Genomic DNA, 22,221 nt, shown 5'->3' with positions numbered 1-22,221 from the left:
CCTGCCTTCTCTAGTCCCGTCTTTCCCCCTGCCCAGCCTCGTGAAGCCAGGATACCAGGCACGTGGATCACTCAGGCTTCAGAATGAGGCTGCTTTATTGGAAGCTATTCTGACATCACTTCCCAGACTGTCCCATGGTCTTGGGACCAGGCATGGGAGGCAGGGATGGGAATCTTCTTGTGACTGTGGGCGGTGGCCAGGGGAATGGAGTGGTGGGAGGCGGCTCAGTTGCGGGCACTCCTGCGACTGGCAGATGCGGTCCGGATGGAGTAAGCCTTCAGGGACCCAGGACCCGCACTGCTGGAGAAGCTCAGGGCATTGCTGCCCATGGTTCCCCCGAGGGTCAGCCCAATGCCACCGCCACTGTTACTGCCACCAGTGGAATTCACCACAGCTGGGAGAGAAAAGAGGAGGGCTCTCTTCAGCATGAGGCTCCCTACCAGGGACCCCATCCCTTCACTGCACCCCACCCTCCTGCCCCAGCTGCCCTTCTCCCTCACCCCTGCCCCCCTCCATGGGCCAACCCACAAGGAGCGTCTGACAGGGGTAGGGCTGCTCCCCAGGTGCTCCTGGCCCCACCCTGCCCTCTTGTACTGCTTCCCAGGCCATTGAGCCTGGCGGTATGTGCTCCAGGGGACCTGCCAATCCCTGTAGAAAGGAAGGAGGCTCCTGGCCCCTCCAGCAGGGCCCTGGGCCAGTCTGCCATTCTCTAGACCCAGCCCGTCTAAACAGCACAAGGGATGCTTCCCATGGGCCACAGCCAAGGACTTACAGATATTCACGGCTCCCACTCCATCTCCGGCCAACCTGGGGGCAGAGGACAGACAGTGAGGACGGCTCTTTCCTAGCGTGAGAGGGAAGCGCTCTCAGCCCTCTCTCTTTCCAGGCCCCAAGCAGGATCATTGATTTTTCCTTCTTGCCCCACACTTCCAGCCTGCCTTCAGCCTTGTAAAAGGAGCAAGGAGGCATGCGGGAAGGGAGTGTTCACCTTGGCCCTTCTATCCACTGGCCACCTGACCCCAGGCAATGTCTCAGGGCCTCCATTTCCCACCTATGCCTTGGGCCCAACTACAGGACCAAATTCATGGGCTTGTTTGTGAGGGTTAAATGACATAATCTGTCTAAGGCCCTGAGCACCTGGGATTCGGTGAATGGTAGCTGTGTGTGTTATTTATGTAGATGGCTCCCTTTCCTCACCGTATCATAAAATCCTAAAGGTGTCTGTGGCCTATTGATACTTTTATCCCTAGTATGAGGCCTGGAGAAGTCATTGCTTAATATATGTCAAAATAATTTGTGAATCATTGACTGACTGAATGGGGCTCCAGCCAGGATTAAGGAAGGAGCATGGAGTGGGGGTGGCTTTAAGCAGCCAGTGGGGCTGAAACAGGTCTTGCAGTAGAAATTAAAAATCCATTCGAGACAGCTGGCTGTGTTTGTTTTGTGACTCACAGTCCCATTGTCACCAAGCCCTTGGCCTTGGGGATCAGTTTGCTCTAGGGGGGCAGGAAAGACCTCACTTTGGTGGAGGGAATGAAGGGAGCCTCGCTGGCCTCTGTGGCCCCAAGCCCAGGAAGCAGGCAGAGCAAAGGCTGAGGGAAAGAGAGAGGTTTGCTGAAAGCTTCCCCGGGGGCTTGCTTAAATGGCCCCTGCTGGTGCTGGGAGTTGCTGGCACTTGTGGGTGGGGAGAGGGAGCCAGGTTGCAGTCAGGCAGCAACTCGAAGAATTTCTGGTATGATGCCTAAAGAACTCAGACGGAAGAGGCCTGAATGTCCAAGGCCCTAGTGATCTGTGTGACTTTTCTCATTCTAAGTAAGTGGGGGTTTTTTTGGTAACTTTGTATTCTTAAAGTAGGCCTCCCAGTTTGAATGAGTTTCTGGACCACAACTCTGATAAGTTAAGAGGTAAAAGCAAGGTATCTACCTCCATATCCCCCCAGGGTTGGGGGGACCGTATCCTCTCAGAGTACCCGGATCTAAGCCTGGTTATAGCAGCTCAGACTGAGATTAAGCTTTCGGAAGAGGATGTCTCTGCGTGCTGTGTGACCTTGGGCACACTACTGACCATTTCTGAGCTTCAGTCCCCTTTTCTTCCCATGGGAGGAAGCCAGATCAGGTACCACTCTAAGAGTCCCCCAACTCTGACTTCTATGACAACAGAAGGCCCAGGGTATGGGTTCTAGAGAATGTGGGGGGCCCTGTGCCTGTGGGAGAGGCGGAAGCAGAGAGAGGCATCTTGGCTGGAGATCCCTGTGCCCAGATCAGCTTCTGTGTTCCCAGAGACCTTTGGTGTTCAATTCTTCCCACAAAGAAGACTGGGTGCTAACCCAGGGAGAAGGCGGGTCAGCAGCAGGGGCAAAGCCCCTTCCTCCTCCTCTCCGCCTCCTACTCATACCCTGCGGCCCTGTCTCCTCTCCTCCTCCCAGCACCCAGGCCCTCGGCCCTAGCACCCCTTCACTCCCCAATCCCTTCCCTGCTGCTCCATTCATTGTCCATCATGTCTCTGGCCCCTCAGGAATAATACTCAGAAAAGAAAAAGTTCTTGTATACACTCAGCATTTTACAAATGTAAGTTACTGGTCTCTGGGGGTTTCCTTTGTGGATGTTTTGTCTCCTCCACCCTCTGCAACCTCCCTGAGGGCAGAAACATGTCCTGTGTATTCTCTGTTGCCATGGTGTCTTATAACAAGCCAAGAATGAAGAGGCTGAGTTCGAACCCAGCAATATGCACATGAAGGCCCAGCTGCATAGACAGAGGTGGCATGCGGTTCACGAAGAATGTGCTATCAGACTCCCCCATTCCAGCCTCCTCTCTGACTGCAAGTGAGTCTGCAAATATCTCTGGGGACAAACAAAATGATCCCCCTCCACCACAGTCAGTTAACACCACATGATGTAGCACTTAGTTCTGTAGTGAGAAGCAGCCTGGCGTCCTGGAAGATCCTTGGAGCAGGAATCAGCACACCCTGACTGCACTCTGGCCCTGTTCCCTCAATTAATGAAACTCAACCACAGCTTTCCCCTCTGGAGACTAAGGAATCAATCGTCTCTGACCTGACTACCTGAATGTGTACTGAGGATCAAATATGATAACCCTAAGAAGTCGCACACGCAAAGGGACTGTTATCATTTCAACCTGCCCACTGAGCTTCACACTCCATGGTCTTTCCTTCTAGAAGGTCATCTCATTAAAGGCAAAGAGGCAAGCGTCAGCTCTGTGTTCCCTGCATCCCCACACCCAGCGCCCTGCAGAGGAGGGGCATACAGGAAATGCTTGTAAATAGATGAATGTCAAGCCCCAGACCCCACGGAGCCCTAGAAGCATCCCCTTTCCAGCTTCCTTGTCCTCACCGGCTCTCCTCGCCCTCCAGCAGCTTGCGGTAGGTGGCGATCTCGATGTCCAGGGCCAGCTTCACGCTCATGAGTTCCTGGTACTCACGCAGCTGCCGTGCCATATCCTGCTTGGCCCGCTGCAGGGCGGCTTCCAGCTCCTCCTGCTTGGCACGAGCATCCTTGAGTGCCAGCTCCCCACGCTCCTCAGCCTCGGCAATGGCGGCCTCCAACTTGGCACGCTGTGGGCAGCAGTGCAGCTGTAAGCTGAGGCTCACCAGTCTGCCTTCCTGCCTACCCATCCTACAGTGAGCACCTGGGCAACTTGCTTAAGGTGGCTTCATTGGCACCACCTACTCCCCCAAGCACCAGAGAATCCCAAGGGTTAAACACATAGGTTTGGATATCCAACGCCTATGTTCCAGTTCTGGCTCTGCCACTTACTAGCTATGTGACCATGGATGAATCAACCCTGCTAAGCCAAAGTCCCCTCTTTTCTAAAAGAACAATAATCACAGTGTTTCCCTCATAAGGAGATTTTGAGGATGAAATGAGATAATATACAAGATGTCTGTGGCACAATGTCTAGCACACAGCAAGTGCTTAATAAATGCTATTGTGATCATTTTTAATGAATGCTATTATGATTTTCAAACCCCCAGTCCCCCAGTCCCAGCCCCCAGCTGCAGGAGCTCTAAGACCATGGGATCTTAATTGAGTCTCCAGATGTCAGGCAGCTGACAAAGACCAGAAACCACCTATAAAATAGGAACCAGTTGAGAGCAGGCCCAGAATAGGAGGGCCTGGAGCAGAGAGACCCTCCCAGATGCCCCCAGATGCCATGAGATGCATGACTCACAGTCCCCAGGTTTGGTCAGGGATGCTCTGGTTCCAGACCTGTGCCTGCCTGGAGCAGCTGCCACTTTCTCCCTGGCCTTAGAGTGCCCTCTGCTTTGGGCTCAGCCCCCACTGCCAGGAGCCTGAATAGTCCCAGGCCTCATCTTGTTTAGCTCAGAAAGCCACCATCCCTGTCCCCTGGGCAAGGACTTCTCTCCCTTCTTACCGGCCATTCTCTATCCTCAGATCCTCTTCCCTCAGTGGAGGCAGCCTGCCTCTCTGCCAGAGACAGCATCCCCCAGGAGGCCCTCTGACACTCTGCCCCTCGGCCACAGCTCAGTGCCCTGCCCTGTCACACTGGTGCCCCCAGAGCCAACACCATCCCCGCTGCCTCTGGAGACCCCTTGTAGCTCCCCATGACGCCCCTCAGTAGTGGTAGACACCTGGCTATAGGCCTGGATCTGCCCTGTTGTGTGAGAGGAGAACCGGATGTGGTAGAGGCTGCAGGGTTTGGGAAACCACCATTTGTTATTCTGTGCTTCCCCTCCTGGCCTGGAAGCTGGCCCACTTCATGGGGTGACTCATGGCCCTGCCTCTGTGCCACGAGGCAGCCTCCGCCCTCCTGTAAACAGGCCCACAGGGCTCCAAGGGATAGACATTTCTGGGTAAATCACCCCCACATCCCCCACCACCCATGCTCATCTGGAAATCAGCTTTCCAAAGCTTCTACGTGTGTCGCCCTCCCCCTCTCTCCACTGCAGACACCTGCACAGGCTGAGCTGCCCTGGCCACACACTACTCAGCCAGGGCTGGGGGCCCTTCCCCCATCAACACCTCCAACCCCAGCTTCCAGCAAAGCTCATCCTCCCAGGCAGTCTCTCGTCTGAGACCCGTGCCCCTGCCATGTGCCAGGTGCTGGCAGAGAGGAGCAGTGAACCAGACAGACAGGGTCCCTGCTCTCCAGGCATCTGTTATATTCCAGTGGAGGTAGGAACCATCAATCACTTAATGAATAAGACAGAACATTTCAGAAAGTGACAGGGGCTTCAAAGAACTTCAGACAGGCTGCCGATAGAGGGGCTGGTGTTTGAGGGTGCTGTCTCTGAGAAGGGGTCTTTTCCTAAACCCCAGGGAGGAGAAAACAACAACCATGGACAGAGCTGGGAGAACCACATTCCAGGGGGAGGCAATGCCAAGTGCAAAGGCCCTGAAGCATGACCATTCTTGGCAAATGCAAGATGCAGGAAGCAGGTTAGCATGGCCAGAGCAGAGTGAGGGGAGTCGTAGAAAGTGAGGTTGGAGTGGGAAAGGGCCATGTGAGCCATTATAAGGTCTTCTGCTGTCCTCTGTCCCTGCAATGAACGATGAGCTCCCAGGGACAGCGCCCTGCACCCAGAACCAGGTGCAAGCAGAGTGCTCAGTATCAATGTGGAACCAGTGGTGGCTTTCCTCTGGCCAGCCAGCCTGAGTCTCCCTCCACAGGCTCTGTGCACATCCAGGACCCTTCTCCCATCAGCCCATGCCAGGACCTGGCCAAGAACATTCTGTCCTGGAGATCTCACAAGGGGGTCTGAGACAGTGGCACCAGCTTTGGCCGGGAGAGGGGAACCTCCTGCTCCACATCCTGAGTTTGGCCTCAGCTGGCCACCCCTGCATGCCCCAAGTAGCAGGGGGAGGCAAGAGGGCTTGTCCCACCTGGTTCTTGATGTTGTCAATCTCAGCCTGCAGCCTCTGGATGGCCCGGTTCATCTCTGAAATCTCATTCCGGGTATTCCGGAGGTCTTCCCCATGCTTCCCAGCCTGGGCCTGGAGGGTCTCAAACTGGAGGGGCCATACAGAGAGTTATGGCAGAGAGGTGGGCAGTGAGTACAGGTAACTCATCCCTCTCCCCACCCAAGGCCCCTCCCAACTTATATTTTCAGGGAAGGACCGTCTGACTCCCATCAACTTTTGCCCAATGCCAGGAGACCAGACAGCAGTGTGAGGAAGGGATTCATTCTCCTCCAAGTCAGGCAGGGAAGACAGACCAGGCTCCACAGGCCCATCCCCATGGATCCCAGGGCTCTTCCACTCCCACCATGCCCTTCTGCTGGAGAATCACTGAGAGTTTGAGATTCTCACCTGTTCAACACCCAGAACACCCATTTCACAGGTGAGGAGAGTGAGTCTCGGAGAAGTGAAAGCACCACCCAGGGATCACACAGCCAATCAGTGGTGGAACGAGGGCCTGAACCCAGGTCTCCTTGTTGGCATACTTGTGTTCTCACCCAGGCACCATGAATGATTCCCTATCTCTGCAGGGGCAGACCTCTCAATCCTTGCCTTGGGATCCCTTCTTCAAGAACACTGGTTCACCCCAGCACCCACTCCTGCTCCCTCAGCCCCTGCACCATCAACTGTCCTGCCACCATGAAGTAGATGTGATGATTAAGCTTCCCAGGTCTAGGGCCCTCACATTCAGGATCTAGTCCCTGCTCTTCCATCTACTAGCTGTATGCAGTTAGGCAAATTACTTAACCTCTCTGTGCCTCAATTACCTCATCTTTAAATGGGGGTAATAGGCTGGGTGTGGTGTCTCACGCCTGTTGTAATCCCAGCACTTTGGGAGGCCGAGGCAGGTGGATTGCCTGAGGTCAGGAGTTTGAGACGGGCCTGGCCAACATAGTAAAACCTCGTCTCTACTTAAAATACAAAAAATATTAGCCAGGCATGGTGGTGCACACCTGTAGTCCCAGCTACTCAGGAGGCTGAGGCACGAGGATCACATGAACCAGGGAGACAAAGGTTGCAGTGAGCCAAGATCACACCACTGCACTCCAGCCTGGGTGACAGAGCAAGACTCCATCTCAAAAAATAAAAATAAAATAAATTAAATTAAATAAAACAAAATGGGGGTAATAATGATGCCTATCTAATACGGCTATTCTGTGTATTACATGAGTCAATAATGGCAAAAGATTTGAAAATTGCCTAGTACTGTGTAAGTACTTGCCATATTTTAGCTATTATAATGATTAATCCATATCTATTTCGTCTGCCCTGTCCTCCCATCTTGGGATTTTCTCCAGGGCAGAGCACCACAGACTTAAACCACTGGTGCCTGCCAGAACAGTGGGACCCAGGCCCTGAAGGCTTGAGACAAGTTGAGGAGTAAGGGAAGCTGCCACCAAGGACCCTGGCAGGAGGAAGTATGCCCCTGGTGGCCTCACACCTTGGTCTGGTACCAGGCCTCAGCCTCAGCCCGGCTGCATTTGGCCATCTCCTCATACTGTGCCTTGACCTCAGCGATGATGCCGTCCAGGTCCAGGGAGCGACTGTTGTCCATGGACAGCACCACAGATGTGTCGGAGATCTGGGACTGGAGCTCTGTCAACTCCTGTAGGGACCAGACGGGACATCAGGACTTAGGGCAGGATCCTATGCCCACACCCACCCTGGGATTCCCCACTCACAAAGGAAAGAAAAGAGAGAACAGCTGGGAGTGGACTGAGTCACCAGGCAGCAAGGGGGCCCAGACCCAGCACACATTAAGTTACTTCGTTCTGCCCACCCTTGGCTCCCTGAGGGCCCATTAGCAGTGTCTCAAACGAGAATCTGGCAGGGTTAAAGGGGATAAGGAAAGGGACAGTGTGGTGCGCTGTGCTGACTTCTCACTGTGAGGTTCTGTAGGTGCACGAGCTCTATTGTGAGGGAAGCCATGGGGAATGGATGAAATTATCATATTCCACCGTGCTACAGAATACTCTGCAGTCTGTACACTGATGATACAGCTCCAGCTCCCTGCGGGGAATATGCCCATGGTGTACTGTTGCATTAAAAAAAGCATGATGCGTTCTCACTCATAGGTGGGAATTGAACAATGAGATCACTTGGGCACAGGGCAGGGAACATCACACACCGGGGCCTGCCGGGGGTGTGAGGGGAGGGGGGAGTGATAGCATTAGGAGAAATACCTAATGTAAATGATGAGTTGATGGGTGCAGCACACCAACATGGCACATGTATGCCTATGTATCAAACCTGCACGTTGTGTACATGTACCCTAGAACTTAAAGTATAATAATAAAAATAAAAATGAAGCATGATGCTATTTTTATTGAAAATGTATATTTCTGTATCTTTATGTATATGTAAGCACAGGAAAGTCTGGAAAGGTAGACATGAAGATGGTAACATTGGGTATAAGTAATCCATTTTCTTTTTTTTTTCTTTTTTTTGAGACAGAGTTTTGCTCTGTCACCTAGGCTGGAGTGCAGTGGCACAATCTCGGCTCACTGCAACCTCTGCCTTCCAGTTTCAACCAATTCTCCTGTGTCAGCCTCCCATGTAGCTGGGATTACAGGCACCCGCCACCATGCCCGGCTAATTTTTGTATTTTTAGTAGACACGGGGTTTCACCATGTTGGCCAGGCTGGTCTCCAACTCCTGACCTCAGGTGATCCGCTCACCTCGGCCTCCCAAACTACTGGGATTACAGGCATGAGCCACCGCGCCCGGCCAAGTAATCCATTTTCAATTTAGGATTTACTTAATTTTTTGGTTGTTTTGCAATGAGTATGTATTACTTTCACCATGAAAACAACTTTATATATATACACACAGGTGTGTTTACACATAAATAAACTAAACTTTCACCATGAAAAGAAAACAACTTTATATATATATATGTGTGTGTGTGTGTGTACACGTGTGTTTACACATAAATAAACCATGTGATAGACCCAGGAAGACCTGAGATTAGAAGTGCCTGAAGCAAGACTCAAAGAAACTTCCCCTGAAATTAACAAATGTGTGGACACTTGCTCTGAGGGGCTGGTGGAGACTGGACGTTCAGGCAAAGACTAGACTGAAGAACTGGTTTGTAATTAACCTCACAAGCTAATTATGCCCAGCCTAGCCTCTGCCAGGCGACTGGTCACCCTACCTTCTGCCTAAGGCCAGAGACTCACACTGATGAGAGGGGAGAGATTTTTAAATCCCCTTGAAGAAAAAGAGCTGGAAACCCCGGAGGACAAGGGTGAGAGGGAGAGAATAAGAAGGGAAGGGAGGACATTAGAGTGGTGAGTTGGCAGGCAGCTACCCACCCAGCCCCTCTAGGAGTAAACGTTCAGGCAATCCAGTCTCTCCTGACTTGGGCTCCCCTGCTGGCCCTGCCTAGCCCACCTTTGAACCCTGTCACAGCCTGGAGTCCCCTGACCTCCTCCTGGTTCCTTCCAGTCCCACCCAATCCCCCTTCCTTAGAAATGCTGCGATCATCCCATGTGTCTCCAAGGTCAATCCTGATTGACTCATCCCCACGTCCTCCCGAATCCTTAGCCCATCCTGAATTCCTGAGTCCAGAAGGGATAAAGGGCAGGATAAATCCTCCCAACCCCTGATGAAGGAAATAATGTATATAATGGTCCATTTCCAAGACAAAGTGCCTTAAATTGGCTTAGGTCAGCAAACTACAGAAGAAATAGGATATACCAGCCCTTTGCTTGAATAGCCAATGCCTGCTTGTCAGCCCCCCAGCTTCTCTTGCCCTCACCTGAACCAAAGAAGTTTAGTTTAAATAAAGGTTTACTAGCCTGCAAAATGGCTCACTTTGTTCTTATCAGTCTGCCCAGCTACTTAGGTCATAAGTCAAATATTTAAAGAGCCATTGAGCTGACTAGGATTGCAATGCATTGTGGGCTGCAACAAAATGCAGCAAGACAACCTAAAAAAAAACACCTAAAGCCCCAACCCAACAACCAATAGGCACTGTCCAGGAAGATTGTGAACCCATAGTACTCAGCCTGTGAGGAACTGAGGGAGGGACCTGTGCACTAGGGGATAAATTGCTTATTGTGGCTGTGCTAGGCATGCCTGCCCATCAGACATCCATCTTTCAAGACTGTCATTAATATCTCACTTTCGCTGTTCTCCAGGTCTCTGAGTCCATTCTTTGGGTTTGGACAGATGAGTTTGTTTCTCACACTGACACATATCTGGACTGACCCAGAGGCGGGGGGTAGGATAAGACATGTCACCCAGCCCCGTGGTCCTCACCGTCTCATTGAGGGTCCTGAGGAAGTTGATCTCATCATTCAGGGCATCCACCTTGGCCTCCAGCTCCACCTTGCTCATGTAGGCAGCATCCACATCCTGGGGGTTGGGGCAAGATGGGGCAGAGGGAGACTATGTCCTCGGTACAGGGAACATTTAGTAGGGGTGGGAGCAGGCCTGCCCTGTCCAACCCACAGGCCAAACACTACCGCCCTACCCAGAAACAGTTTCTACAGCTGCTGGACATGGTCACAGCAGGAAGCTTGCCCTGCTGACCCTCCAGACTGCATGGCGGGCATCAGCACTGGTATCCCAGAGTAACTGAAGCCCCAACCTAGCACTTGACCAGTTCCTAAAGACCTAGATGGTTTCAACACCACTAGCTCCACCTACTAACCGTGCGACCTGGAACTTCAACTCTGCGAGCTCAACTTTTCATCAGTCAGTAGCAGAACACAAAGTCATTCAGATTCCCAGCCCCGCTCCCAGAGATGGAAAATCTCCAGGCTATGTGTCTAATTTGCAGCATGGTAACTATGATGCAGGTGGGCCTCAGATAACACCCCAGGTGAAGATGGTGTCTGAGCCTCTTCCAGCTGCACTTTCCCGAGGTTAAACTCCTATGGACAGGCCTCACTTTTACTCATTCCTGAATCTCCAAGGGCCCAGCTCCCAGGGGCAAGTTGCAATTCTGTGGTTTGGCCTGGAACACCAACTGCTCAGTGTACTGAAGAGAATCTTAAAGGGCATGTAGACAAGACCCCTAAGATACTTCTAAGGCCTTCCAAGCTTGCACATCTGCAGGAACAGAGAGCTCATGCTGGCTCGAGGCAGCTCATTGCATTCATTCAGCAAACATTTCAGGCCAGCCAAGCAACACCTTTCTGATGAAAATGTTCTGGCTTGAATAGAGCACTTCCTTATTCAGTGTTGAAATCTCCCTCTATAACCTCCATCCTTTGCTCTTAGTTCTAACCCCTAGAGGCCTAGAAATGAGTCTAATCAGTCACCACACACACACGTACATGCACCCACAGGACAGGCTGTGCAGTCTTCCTCTTGGACAGCTCAGGCAGGCCTTGGCCAGAGGTCCCCATGGGCTGCTCAGGTGAGAGGATCCTGTGGTCCTTTGTCCCATATGTTTTCAGACAACCCTCCTCCAGCCTGTCTTCCCCACTTACCTTCTTCAGCACCACAAACTCATTCTCAGCAGCTGCGCGGCGGTTAATTTCATCTTCGTACCTGCAGTAGAGGAGGGCCTGGTGTTGATGCAGCTTTACCTCCACGCTCCCCCTGCCATATGCAGCTGTGAAACTGCCCTGCCTCCCTTCCCCTACTCTTTAAAGACACACCTGAAAAAACAGGTGTCAGCTACAAAACCAAATTTCCCTGACTTCCACGCGGCCATTCCTAGGGCTTTGAGTCTTGGCATGGGGGGTTGTTGGCGGGGCACATAGGAAACATGTGAATGACAGCACAAAAGCTGCATGTCCGGGGAGAAAAAAAGCAAATAATAACAGCCATACGCATAAGACTGTGTTCTACTGGGTGTGCACTATTATGTGCTTCTTGTGCATGAGCTCATTTCACCCTCACAGCAAACCTATAACGATGGTACTGTGGTTATCAGAGAAGGGAACAGAGACACAGAGAGGCAGCGTAATCTGCCCAGGTCACTAAGCTGCTAAGTGGCACAGCCCAGACTTGAACCCTGGCAGCTGACTCCAGCCATGCCCTAATCACTACCTAATCCCACCCCTCAGGGGCAAAGAAGGAGTCTGAAGGGGAGGAATCCTGTAGAATCAGGATGAGGGATACACAAAGTCCTGAAAGAACCAGGTCTCGCCTAGATGATCCAGCCCCCATCCTTCCTCCCATAGCTCCCATCACTATTCCTCCCAAAGAGCCACTCCTGGCCCTTAGGAGGACCTGGGCAAACAAGGCACAGAGGAAGAGACCACATTGGCTTAATCTAATGTTTATGTTGAGACTCAAAAAAAGGGTGTTGGAAACAAGAGTTCCAAGAGCTGCTGGGAGCAGTAGGGACAACCTGGGGTGGAGGGCAGGACATCCAGGTAGGCCAAGCCCCTTCAGGAGCCCAGACTCAGGGTGGGAGGTGCCCATACCCTCAAAGTTGCACTCCCTCAAGTTCTGTAGAAGCTGGAGAAATATCTGCAAGGCTTGCTGTCTACCCCTGCCTTGGCAGTGCACGACCAGGTCCAGAGGGTGCACAGATTGGAACTCCCTGAGCAGCTGCACACAGGGACCCTCCCTGTACCCCTTCCCCAGACTCCCCTCCAGTTCCTCTTTCAGTCCCAGCCTGGATCTCAGGCTGGCTCCACAGGAAGGTGCTCTGAGGGTTTGGGGTTGGGAGAGTATGGGGGTGGGCAGCAGGTGTGCACACACGCATGCACACACGTGTTAGTCCTGACAACAGGGGCTGAATGGTGGCCCCACGCCTTCCCTACTCTGCACCTGTCTGGTTCCACCTGCTATGGGACTAATCCTGTTGACTTTTGCCCTAGGGAAGTGGGAGTGTGGGGGGGGGGGGCACTCCACAGAGACCTTGTTTGCTCTCCTCCAGTCAGAGCCAATGTACCTGCTCCTGCTTAGTCACACAGCCACAGGCAGGGGACAGAACTCACTCACTGCCCCAGTGCCCCTCAGGTGTGCCAGGGTGGGGCCCAGCCTGAGCTTCAGGCTTTTGTTTCTATTCAATGAGAAAAGAGCGCAAAAAGGCCTGTCCTCAAAAGCCCCAGTCCCAGCCTTCCTGGGCCACCTTCTGGCTCCTGCCATGACCAGACCCACCCTCAGCCTCTGCGGCCCTCCCGTGGCTCACAATGACCATTTTCCTTCCCCGCTTCTTTCCTTCCCAAGTTGGCTCTATGTCCCCTCCTAGGAGTCAGGGACCTAAAATTCAAGTCCCAGCTCTCCCAGTGACCTTTGCTGTGTGAGCTCAACCAAGTCCCTAAACTTCTCTGGTCTCTAATTCCTCACCTGAACAAAAGAGAGTTGCTCTAGAATAATCTGTGAAGGTCATACCAGTTCTGAAGCACCCCTGTCAGAAGACACTTTCTTCTGCCCTACTCTCTCTCGGGGCCTTGGTCAGGCACCCAAAGGAGACAGTGCAGGTCAGGGCTGGGCTGAGACATTTCACTGGGACTGAGTCAGGGGAAAAGACCAGAATGATTTGGAAACAGCCCCCAGGGACAAAGAGGAGAGAGGAAAGGCAGGAAATGTGTTGGTCAAGACTGGCCCCTCAGGGAGTTATCGGACTGAGCAGCTGCATGCTGATTCCTGAAGCAGGGGGACTTGCACAGGGTCAGCTGATGAGGGTCACATTGGCCCGGGGCAGGGGTCTTCGCATGTGGCACAAGGGGCATTACTTATTCTTGAAGTCCTCCACCACATCCTGCATGCTCCGCAGCTCCGCCTCCAGGCGGCCCCCATCCACCTGCAGCGCCTCGAGCTGCCCCCGAAGGCCAGCAATCTGGGCCTCAAAGACGTCTGGGAGGCGGCTGCTCTTGGCCGACTTCTGCTCCTGCAGCAGCGTCCACTTGGTCTCCAGCAGCTTGTTCTGCTGCTCCAGAAACCGCACCTAGAAAGGGCGAGAAGGAGGAAACTCAAGAGGAGCCGGAGCGTGCCACCCACAGCGGGATTGAGGAGCATCGTCTTTAGCCACTTAGCAGAGCCATGGTCTCTCCGGCTGTTCCCCTGCCTGGGGCTTCCAGCCCTCTCCCTTTGGACTCCAAATCAAGTGTCCTACAGAGTGATCCAGGAAGCAGGTCTGCCTGGTGCATGGATGTGCCCCGTGGTTGACTCTCGATGAATGTGCTCCAGGGCCTCCTCTCCACTTCACTCCCCATCACATTACAGGTGGTGTTCTCCACCTCCCTCTCTGAAGGGCCATCTCTTCCTGTCAATGGATCATGAGGATGACCAGGCCCAGCCCTCCCTTCTGTCTGGGACCTCTTCTCTTCCTTTCTCAGTATCCTCTCTCTCCTTCCCCTTTCTCCAGCAAGGCCTCAGGACCGTCAATCCATGGTAAAATGACCCCAGCCTGGAGCCCACAAAGGCCCTTAAGGAGTAGCTGGTATGACTGGAGGTGGGAGGCAATAGAGGCCTCTGCAAAACCAGCAGTTCAGGGCCCCAGGCCCTGGGGACCACAGAGAGTAAGACGGTGCAGCTCAACACATGGGGGAACCTGGGCCTGGAGCAGCTTGGGGAGGCCCCTACGAAATCTAAAAGACGGGTCTGGGTGAATGGCGAAAGAAAGGAGGACATGAGGGAGGGGGGTATGGGAGTACACTTGGTCTAAGCCTGAGGAAGGGGGCCCTGGCCAGAACAGCCCAGCAGGGCCAGTCCTGAGTTCCTGGCTTTGGCAGCACTCCTCCCAAACCCACCAGTCAAGTCTGCCCCTCCCGCCTCCAGAGGCCCCACGTGTGGCGGAGGCCAACGGCCAGGAAAAATATCTCCAAAATGGACCCTTTCCGAGGCCCCTCTCTGCCACTCCCTGCCCTCAACTGGGCTGTCTTCAAGGGCAGCTGTAACCTCTCCTCTTGCCACCTAAGGGAGGCTGGAGGACCAGGCAGGTGGCGGAGGGGAGGGGCGGGGCGGGAGCCTCCCCGACTGCAGCCCTAATCTCCAGCATCTGCATCCGCATCAGCATCTGAGAGAGACTGGGTCTCCCCCGCTGGGAAGGGCGTGCCATCCAACTCCATTCCTGACTCCACACGGTCCCCTCTCAGGGAAAGGGTCCCAGAGAGAGAACTCCTGGCCTAGGCCTCTGGAACTCCTAGCCCGAGGCAAAACTGGTCCAGGGGACCGACAGGCAGCCAGCGAGGGCAGCCCTACAGCATTCAGGCCCGCACTCCGGGAGGAAAAGGAGGGGCAGCTGGGCAGCTTGCTGGAAGGGAGGGCTTGGAAACCGAGGGGATAAAATAGCCACGGGGTTCATGCGGAGGAGGAAGGACCCCCCAGATCTTGTCCCCAACACTAGCGGAAAGAGAGAAGGGCGGCAGTGCTCCCCAGCGCCTGGCCCGCGCGCAGGCAGGGCTAGTTAGGGCGGCTGGTGGGGTCTGGAGCGCGGCTCGAGGCGAGGCGAGGTCCAGTCCCGCTCACCTTGTCGATGAAGGAGGCAAACTTGTTGTTGAGGGTCTTGATCTGCTCGCGCTCCTCCTGGCGCACCCGCTGGAGGGAGGGGTCGGCGTCCAGCCGCAGCGGGGCCAGCAGGCTCTGGTTAATGGTGACCTCGCGGATGCCGGCGCCCACCGGGCCCCCATAGGCAGAGCGCACGGCCACGCGCGGCCGCGAGGCGCCCAGGCCGTAGAGGCTGCTGCTGCCAAGGCCGCCGGGGCGCGCGGAGCTCAGGCGCACCTGGGCGCCGCGGCCCGAGAAGGCGGCTGAGCGCGAGGTGAATACCGGGGAGCTGAAGTGGACGGACATGGTGGCTGGGCCGGGATGGACCTAGCGGCGGGCGAGGAGGAGCGCGCACTCTCTAACCTCGGGGACACTCAGCGCCTTTTATCCGCCCGTGCGGGCAGCTGGGCTTCCACAGGTAGGGGCGGGGCTGGCCGCGGGCCACCTTTCTCTGCTGCCAGGCCCCTCCTGGGGCCGCCCTCCGCCCTCTGCCCGCCCGCCCCGCCGAAGCCCAGGCTTTCAGTCCAAGCAGGGATGGTCCGGAGTAGGCAGGAGCGCCATCCCTAGACGGCCGCAGAGAACAGCGGGGGACCGCAGTTCCAGCCCATCGGAAACGAACTCAGTGAGGGAAGGCTTCCCGGAGGAGGATGCCTGGAGAGGGGGTGAAAAACATAGAGATCCCTGAGGCCCGAGCAGACAGACCCAGTGGCAAGAGACTGGGGGAAGGGGTGGGCTGAAAAGTTCCAACCCAGGAGTCAACGCCCAGACGCCCCCATCCTCCAGGCTACTGAAGCCAGAAAGGCATTCCTTACCGCTCTCCCTCACACTGATCCAGCTCCTGCTTGAGAGATCAGCTCACTTGTTCAGGAGTCTGACCCCTCCTGGCCCAGCTAGTTTCCCTGGCTGCGTTCCCTCCTACTTCATTTCCCATAGAAACTAGGCTGAGAGAGACACGACCGCCCTTCTAGCTCCTCCCCTCCCCACTCCAGTAGACATCGGAATCCCAGGGGCCTTGGGAATGCTTACCCTGGACCCTCACCTCCCGGACCCTCCACTCATATTCCTGCCCATTTATTTTATGCGTCCCTGTAGAGGAAGGGGACACTTGTGTGTATTTGTGACACTTTGTGGATGTGTGTACACTTTGTGGATGTGTGCACACGCCTGCAGGCCTCTCGGCTCTGCTGTGCTCACATCCCCAGGCATGTGCACGCGCATGTCTGAGCCTGCTTACACAGATGGGGGTCTGCGCGTGCATCCTGGGCGAGGGGGCAGCTGTGGCTACACAATGGCACACATTTTGATGCCTGCCTGAGTGCGTGTGCTTCTGTTAGCACTCAACTCTCCTGCCGCTCCCCCCAACCATTTTCCTGTTTAAAGGCCCTCAGCTTTCATCATCTTTCTCCCGCGAAGCCACCACCAAACAATTCCCAGCAGTTTCAAACCCAGTCAAGAGGGGTAAGCCTCGTGCTGGAACAGAATACCCGACAAAGCCTGAGTGCTGGCCTCACTTCCCAGTAGGGCCAGCCATGCTTGCCACACCCTGTTCTCAGGCCTGGCTTCCGTCTGCCCTTAGCCCACCTCCAGCCCCTCCCAATAAGCTGGCCAGGTTCGTCATCTCAGGCCAAGCCCTTGGGGGAGACGAGGGTGGGGATGGAATGTCCTTCCTGGTTGGCCATTTCAGTTAAAGCACAAGGACTTCCAGTGAAGCTAAAGAATGTCACCCCTTCTCAGTGATCTTAGTGGAGGCTCACCAGCCTCCTTCCCTGCCTTGCCTCCTGACCCTAGCCATTGGTGTTGGGTCAGCTCAGGCCAGAGGCAGAGGGGTGCCCAAGGAGACCTGCTGTGGTATCAGCTGTGGAGCATGAATGCGTGCGTAAGACCGAGAGAGATTCGACCTGGAATTGTGCCTGGTTGTAGCTTGAAGAGCATAGGGATTACCTGGTCCTGTGATATTTGCATTCATAGGAATCTCACTGCCGTCCTTCCCCAACGCCCAAGCAGGCAAAAAAGACCAATTGTTTAATTTACACACATACACACACACATACGCACACACTCCAACTTCCTCACCCCTCAGGGCTCATCTTCAACTCTGTTTTTACCACTGCCTCTCACACCAACGCCTGCTCTCCCATACCTCCCCTAACAACTTCTACCTCTGGCCCTCTCATCCATCCCCACCTCCAGCCCCCTACAGGATCTGCACTCTGGAGGCTGTGCCCACCCAGACCAGGAGTTCCTGCATCCGCTTCTCCCCTAAAGCCTGGCTGGGAAATCTTTGTCAGGGCACTGCTGTTGCCTTGAGGCCCTGGACATGTCACTGCCCCTCCCTGGGCCATGGATTTTTCACCCAAGATGAAATCCCCAGATTCCACACCTAGAGAGGACTGGGGAGGACAATGGGAAGGAGAAAAGGTTTCTGGGCTTTTCAGGCTCACATCTGGGGTTGGGGGTGGGGGGCCACTTTGAGCAACATTTCCGCATTCCAGGGACTGCCTAACATTCACCCCTTGGCCTCTCCTTCCCTCTCTGAAGCATTCCAGGCCGTTCCAGCCCTGGCCAGTCTCCTCCTGCCTCTCCATTCACAGGCCAGAACTAGGAGCCCACTCGGTGCCAGGTGGCACACGCTAACATCCTCTGGAGGGCTTCCCAAAGCGCTGCCAACCTGAGAGGCTGCAGATAAGATTCCTGCCCACAAGAGTTCACAGCTCAGCCATCCATCCAGCCTCTGTCTCCACCCCACCCGGCCTTTGTTGGCCTCACCAAGACACCTTAGGAAATCCTGGGCAGAATCATGAGGCGAGTTAATCCCACAGTCTTTCCCCATTGGTCATCTGCCTGCCCCAAATGCAGGCTCCTGTCTCCGTAGCACTCTGTCACACACACACAGCCAAGCGCACCCCCACTGTCTTCCCACCATCCTCCTAGCTGTCCCACCTCATGCTCTAGAACTGAGCTATGAACTCAAAGCAGCCCCAGGTCCTCCACATTGCCTGGCTCTGCTAAACCTGCCCTAGACACCTCTGCCCCAGTGGCCCCTGCTGCTCCTTTCCCAGAGAGGAGGCATTCTGTTTGGCTCCTTGCTGCACTTAGAGAACTATTACTCATTGTCTATCCCCTAAAAACACGTCCTCTGACTCATAAAGAAAAAAATATTAATTTTTTCATTATCTTGGAATTTGAATTGGAATGTGGTATATTTGTGAAAAAATAGAAACATCCTAAATGCCTGTTAATAGGGAAGTGATTAAAGGAATTGACCAATTCATTTAATCCAGTGAATTGACCATTCACTGGAATGCTGTTGGTTGAAAAGAAAATCCTTTATATACTGATTGAGTTTTTAACCTTTATATATTGATTGCACAGATCACTGTGATTCTAAAAATCCTGTGGGCTCCTGCGATCCAGCTGCACCACTCCTGCCTCTCTCCCCTGAGGCTGATCCCTGCTGGCCCTACAGCCACCTCCTGACCTGACTCCCTTCATGCTCACTGTGGACTCTGGCACCCGGGTCCTGCTTCCTCTCCACCCCGAGCTCCCTCATTTTCAGTGCAAATGACCCACCCAGCATCTTACCCTTTGAGTTCCTTGAGCTCCTCAATACTTTCACTGCATCCTTTTTCTCTTGCCTACACCTGAGGTCACACTCTAGATCCTAAACTGCAGGACCATTGATAATAACTCTCACTGTCACTGGTGGATTCCTCAGCTATACCAGCACCCCCAGTCCTGAACTCGGCTGTTCCGTTTTCTCCCCACCCACCACCCTCCTTTCGCCTTTCTTTCCAGCATAGGCTCCCTGACCATTACTCTCACCCTCTGACCCCTGACTCTTCAGTCCCCACCTGGATAAATCTCCAGCCCTATTCAGCCTAAACCTTGGACTCCTCTCCTCGAGCTCTAGCCTGCACAGCATTAGTGGAGAAAGCCACATCCTCAGGGTCGGGTGTGACCACCAATGCAGTCCCCGGCTGAGCGGCATCCCCTTTGCCACTGGGCACTTCTCTCTGCCTTTGGTCAGCAGTGTCTCCTGGGCCTCCTCGTTGCTGGCCATTGACATCCTAGCATTTCCCATGTACCTGCTGAACTTTATGGGCTTGTAGAACTGGATGTGCAAAAATGGTTCCCCTACTTCTTGGTGAGGTTCACTGTGATGTACAAAGAACAGATGGCAAGCAAGAAGCAGGAGCTCTTTGGCAACATGCAGGAGTTTGTGGGCCCCTCCAAGAAACTCTCCCTGCTGGAGGTGGGCTGTGGCATGGGGGCCAACTTCAAGTACTACCCACCTGGGTGCAGGGTGACCTGTATTGACCCCAACCCCAACTTTGAGAAGTTTTTGATCAAGAGCATTGCAGAGAACCGACACCTGCAGTTTGAGTGCTTTGTGGTAGCTGCCAGGGAAAACATGCACCAGGTAGCCGATGGCTCTGTGGACATGCTGGTCTGCACCCTGGTGCTGTGCTCTGTCAAGGACCTGGAGCAGAGTCTCCATGAGGTGTGCAGAGTGTTGAGACCGATGAGTGAGTGGGGGAGGTGTGCTAACCTGGATGGAGCATCAGGCTGCATCCGGACACCTGTGGGCTCAGACACAGCTCACACTGAGGGCGACCTTAGACAAGTCATTTTACTCATTTGTTTGTTCATTATTTATTCAACAGACATTTCAAGAGATTTTAAGAGTGCTGACTATGTGCAGCAACACAGTTTTCCTGGAGTGGGAAAATTAGTCTCAGAGGGATTAAATGAGTTACGCAAAGACACATGGCTCACAAAAATGGCAGAGACACAACTAAACTGAGGCACCTTAATTTCTAGGCCAGAGACCTTCTTACCATGCTGCTCCATTGGTGGCTTTCAACCTGGTGTCTTCTAAATCCCATCACAGAGTCTGGTTTTCTAAAGATGAGGATTACAAATCCCCTATAGTGCATGCCAGAACATCTCCCGTCCCTAACAAATAAGAACTTGTAAGTACACAGATAGCCATCTTTATCGGCATCATATGTTATTCAGTTCTTATTCTGGGCCCTCACAAAGTCACCTACATGCCATTCTCTAGCCCTTTTCCCTAGTGACAGTCATTAGTCATTGTTTCTGGGTAGCGAGGGACGCATACAGGGAAAGAATGTAAGAGATGGAAGAAAGGAGTTTCTCCAAACACATTGCTTATGGCACCACATGGTATCTTTGAACACTATTTACTTTTCAGTGTTTCTTACTTCATTGATTATAAGTATAAGGGCAATTAATCAATGCAGCCTCGTCATTAAAAAGAATTCAAAAATTAAAGAACACTGGCCAGGTGTGATGGCTCATGCCTGTAATCCCAGCACTTTGGGAAGCCAAGGCAGGCAATTGCTTGAGCTTAGGAGTTCAAGACCAGCCTGGGCAACATGGAAAACCCCGTCTCTTCAAAATATAAAAAAAAAAAAGAAGAAGAACAAGAAGAAGAAGAGGAAGAGGAAGAGGAAGAGGAAGAAGAAGAAGAAGAGCTGGGCATGGTGGTACGCGCCTGTAGTCCCAGTTACAGTTATATGGGAGGCTGAGGAGAGAGGATCTCTTAAGCCCGGGAGGCAGAAGTTGCGGTGAACTGACGTTGTGTCACTGCATTCCTGCATGGGTGACAGAGTGAGACCCTGTCTCAAAAATAATAATAATAATAATAATAATAATAATAATAATAATAAAATAATTAAAGAACATAGAAGGGGGTGGAAATTGTAGCTACTCATGTTTCCCCTGCCTGGTATTTGGAAGTTTTTCTATCTACCACACGTTTACTAAGTATAGTTACTTTCATCTTTCAAGTTATATTTGAACCCCTATTTCACTATCATCATACCAAAAGTATGCAGTAATGTAATCCCCTCAATTTAGATCATACCTATAGCACCTTTTATTTCCCCATCCTCATCCCCACAAGCCTCTCCATCCCAAATCCTGGATTTGGTGGAAATAACCTGTCATTTTAGTTTCAAATTATTTCTAAGGGTTTTTCTTCCTTGTCTTCTCTTTCATTCGTCATTCATTTATTTACTACACATTCCACTAGACGTATTGGTCTCCACTGTTTCTCGTGCTATTTGTCTTCCCCTATTGGAGTTTTAAATTGTTTTGCTCATTTGTTTTTCAAATTTAAGTTTCAATTGCCTAGACTACCTTCTTGGATAGTTTCCTATGAAATGGTTCATGGGGATACCTTTGTATATCTGAAAATGTCTGTCTTCTCCCCTCACACTTAAATAATATTTTGGCCAAGCTTCTTAGATCTAAGAACTTTCCCCAGAAATTGTGAGCATTGTTCCATGGTCCTTGGGCTTCCCAAATTGCAAAAGATGCCTTCAGTGGCCTTCTGATTCTCTTTCCTCTTCAGGTAGCTGGTTTTGTTGTTGGTTGTTTTTACATCCGGAATTTTTTAGGATTTTTTTCTTTTGAAGTTCCTTTGAAATTCAGAAATTTCACCAGCATATGATTAGGTATGTGTCTTGTTTTTGTTACTATTTCTAGGCACTCAAAGAATGCTTTTGAGGTCAATACTCAAGTCTTCTTTAGGTCAGAGAAGTTTTCTCGTCATGTTTCTTTCTTTATTGGCTCTACTCCATTTGTTCCTTTCTCTTCTTCTGGAACAAATATTATTCAGATACAAGATCTCCTAGCTTTAGCATCACTGCTCTTCTCACTCGTTATTTCCATTTCTTTATGCTTTTGTTTCGTGTTGCAACATAGTTCCTCCTTTTGACCTTCTAGATGACCTCTCCCATGGCCCAGCAGTATTTATTCTACTTTTTACTTCCTCTGTTGAATTTTAAGATTTATTTTTAATTTCCAAAACCTCATTCTTATCTCCAGGTCATTTCTTAGTAATATGCTGCTGGATGCC

At 52.6% G+C, this 22,221-nt stretch overlaps 1 protein-coding gene and 1 pseudogene across 1 annotated transcript; one reads left to right on the top strand and one right to left on the bottom strand.

Annotated features, from left to right (window-relative positions):
* Window positions 1–77: 77 nt before the first annotated feature.
* On the bottom strand, window positions 78–16,307 carry KRT7 (keratin 7). The gene is made up of 10 exons (XM_054443305.2): window positions 16,148–16,307; window positions 15,318–15,986; window positions 13,583–13,794; window positions 11,378–11,438; window positions 10,200–10,295; window positions 7,378–7,542; window positions 5,862–5,987; window positions 3,351–3,571; window positions 773–807; window positions 78–394 (listed from the first exon to the last, which is right to left on the bottom strand). Exons 2-10 carry the CDS (start codon window positions 15,639–15,641, stop codon window positions 225–227), a joined length of 1,410 nt encoding a protein of 469 aa, XP_054299280.1. The 5' UTR covers window positions 15,642–15,986; window positions 16,148–16,307; the 3' UTR covers window positions 78–224.
* On the top strand, window positions 15,657–21,718 carry LOC129010708 (thiol S-methyltransferase TMT1A-like; annotated as a pseudogene).
* The last annotated feature ends 503 nt before the right edge of the window (window positions 21,719–22,221 follow it).

The sequence above is a fragment of the Pongo pygmaeus genome, chromosome 10, assembly GCF_028885625.2.
Source record: "Pongo pygmaeus isolate AG05252 chromosome 10, NHGRI_mPonPyg2-v2.0_pri, whole genome shotgun sequence".
Taxonomy (NCBI): domain Eukaryota; kingdom Metazoa; phylum Chordata; class Mammalia; order Primates; family Hominidae; genus Pongo; species Pongo pygmaeus.
Note: the sequence above shows the minus strand (reverse complement) of the source record. Positions and strands in the feature narration are given on the sequence as shown.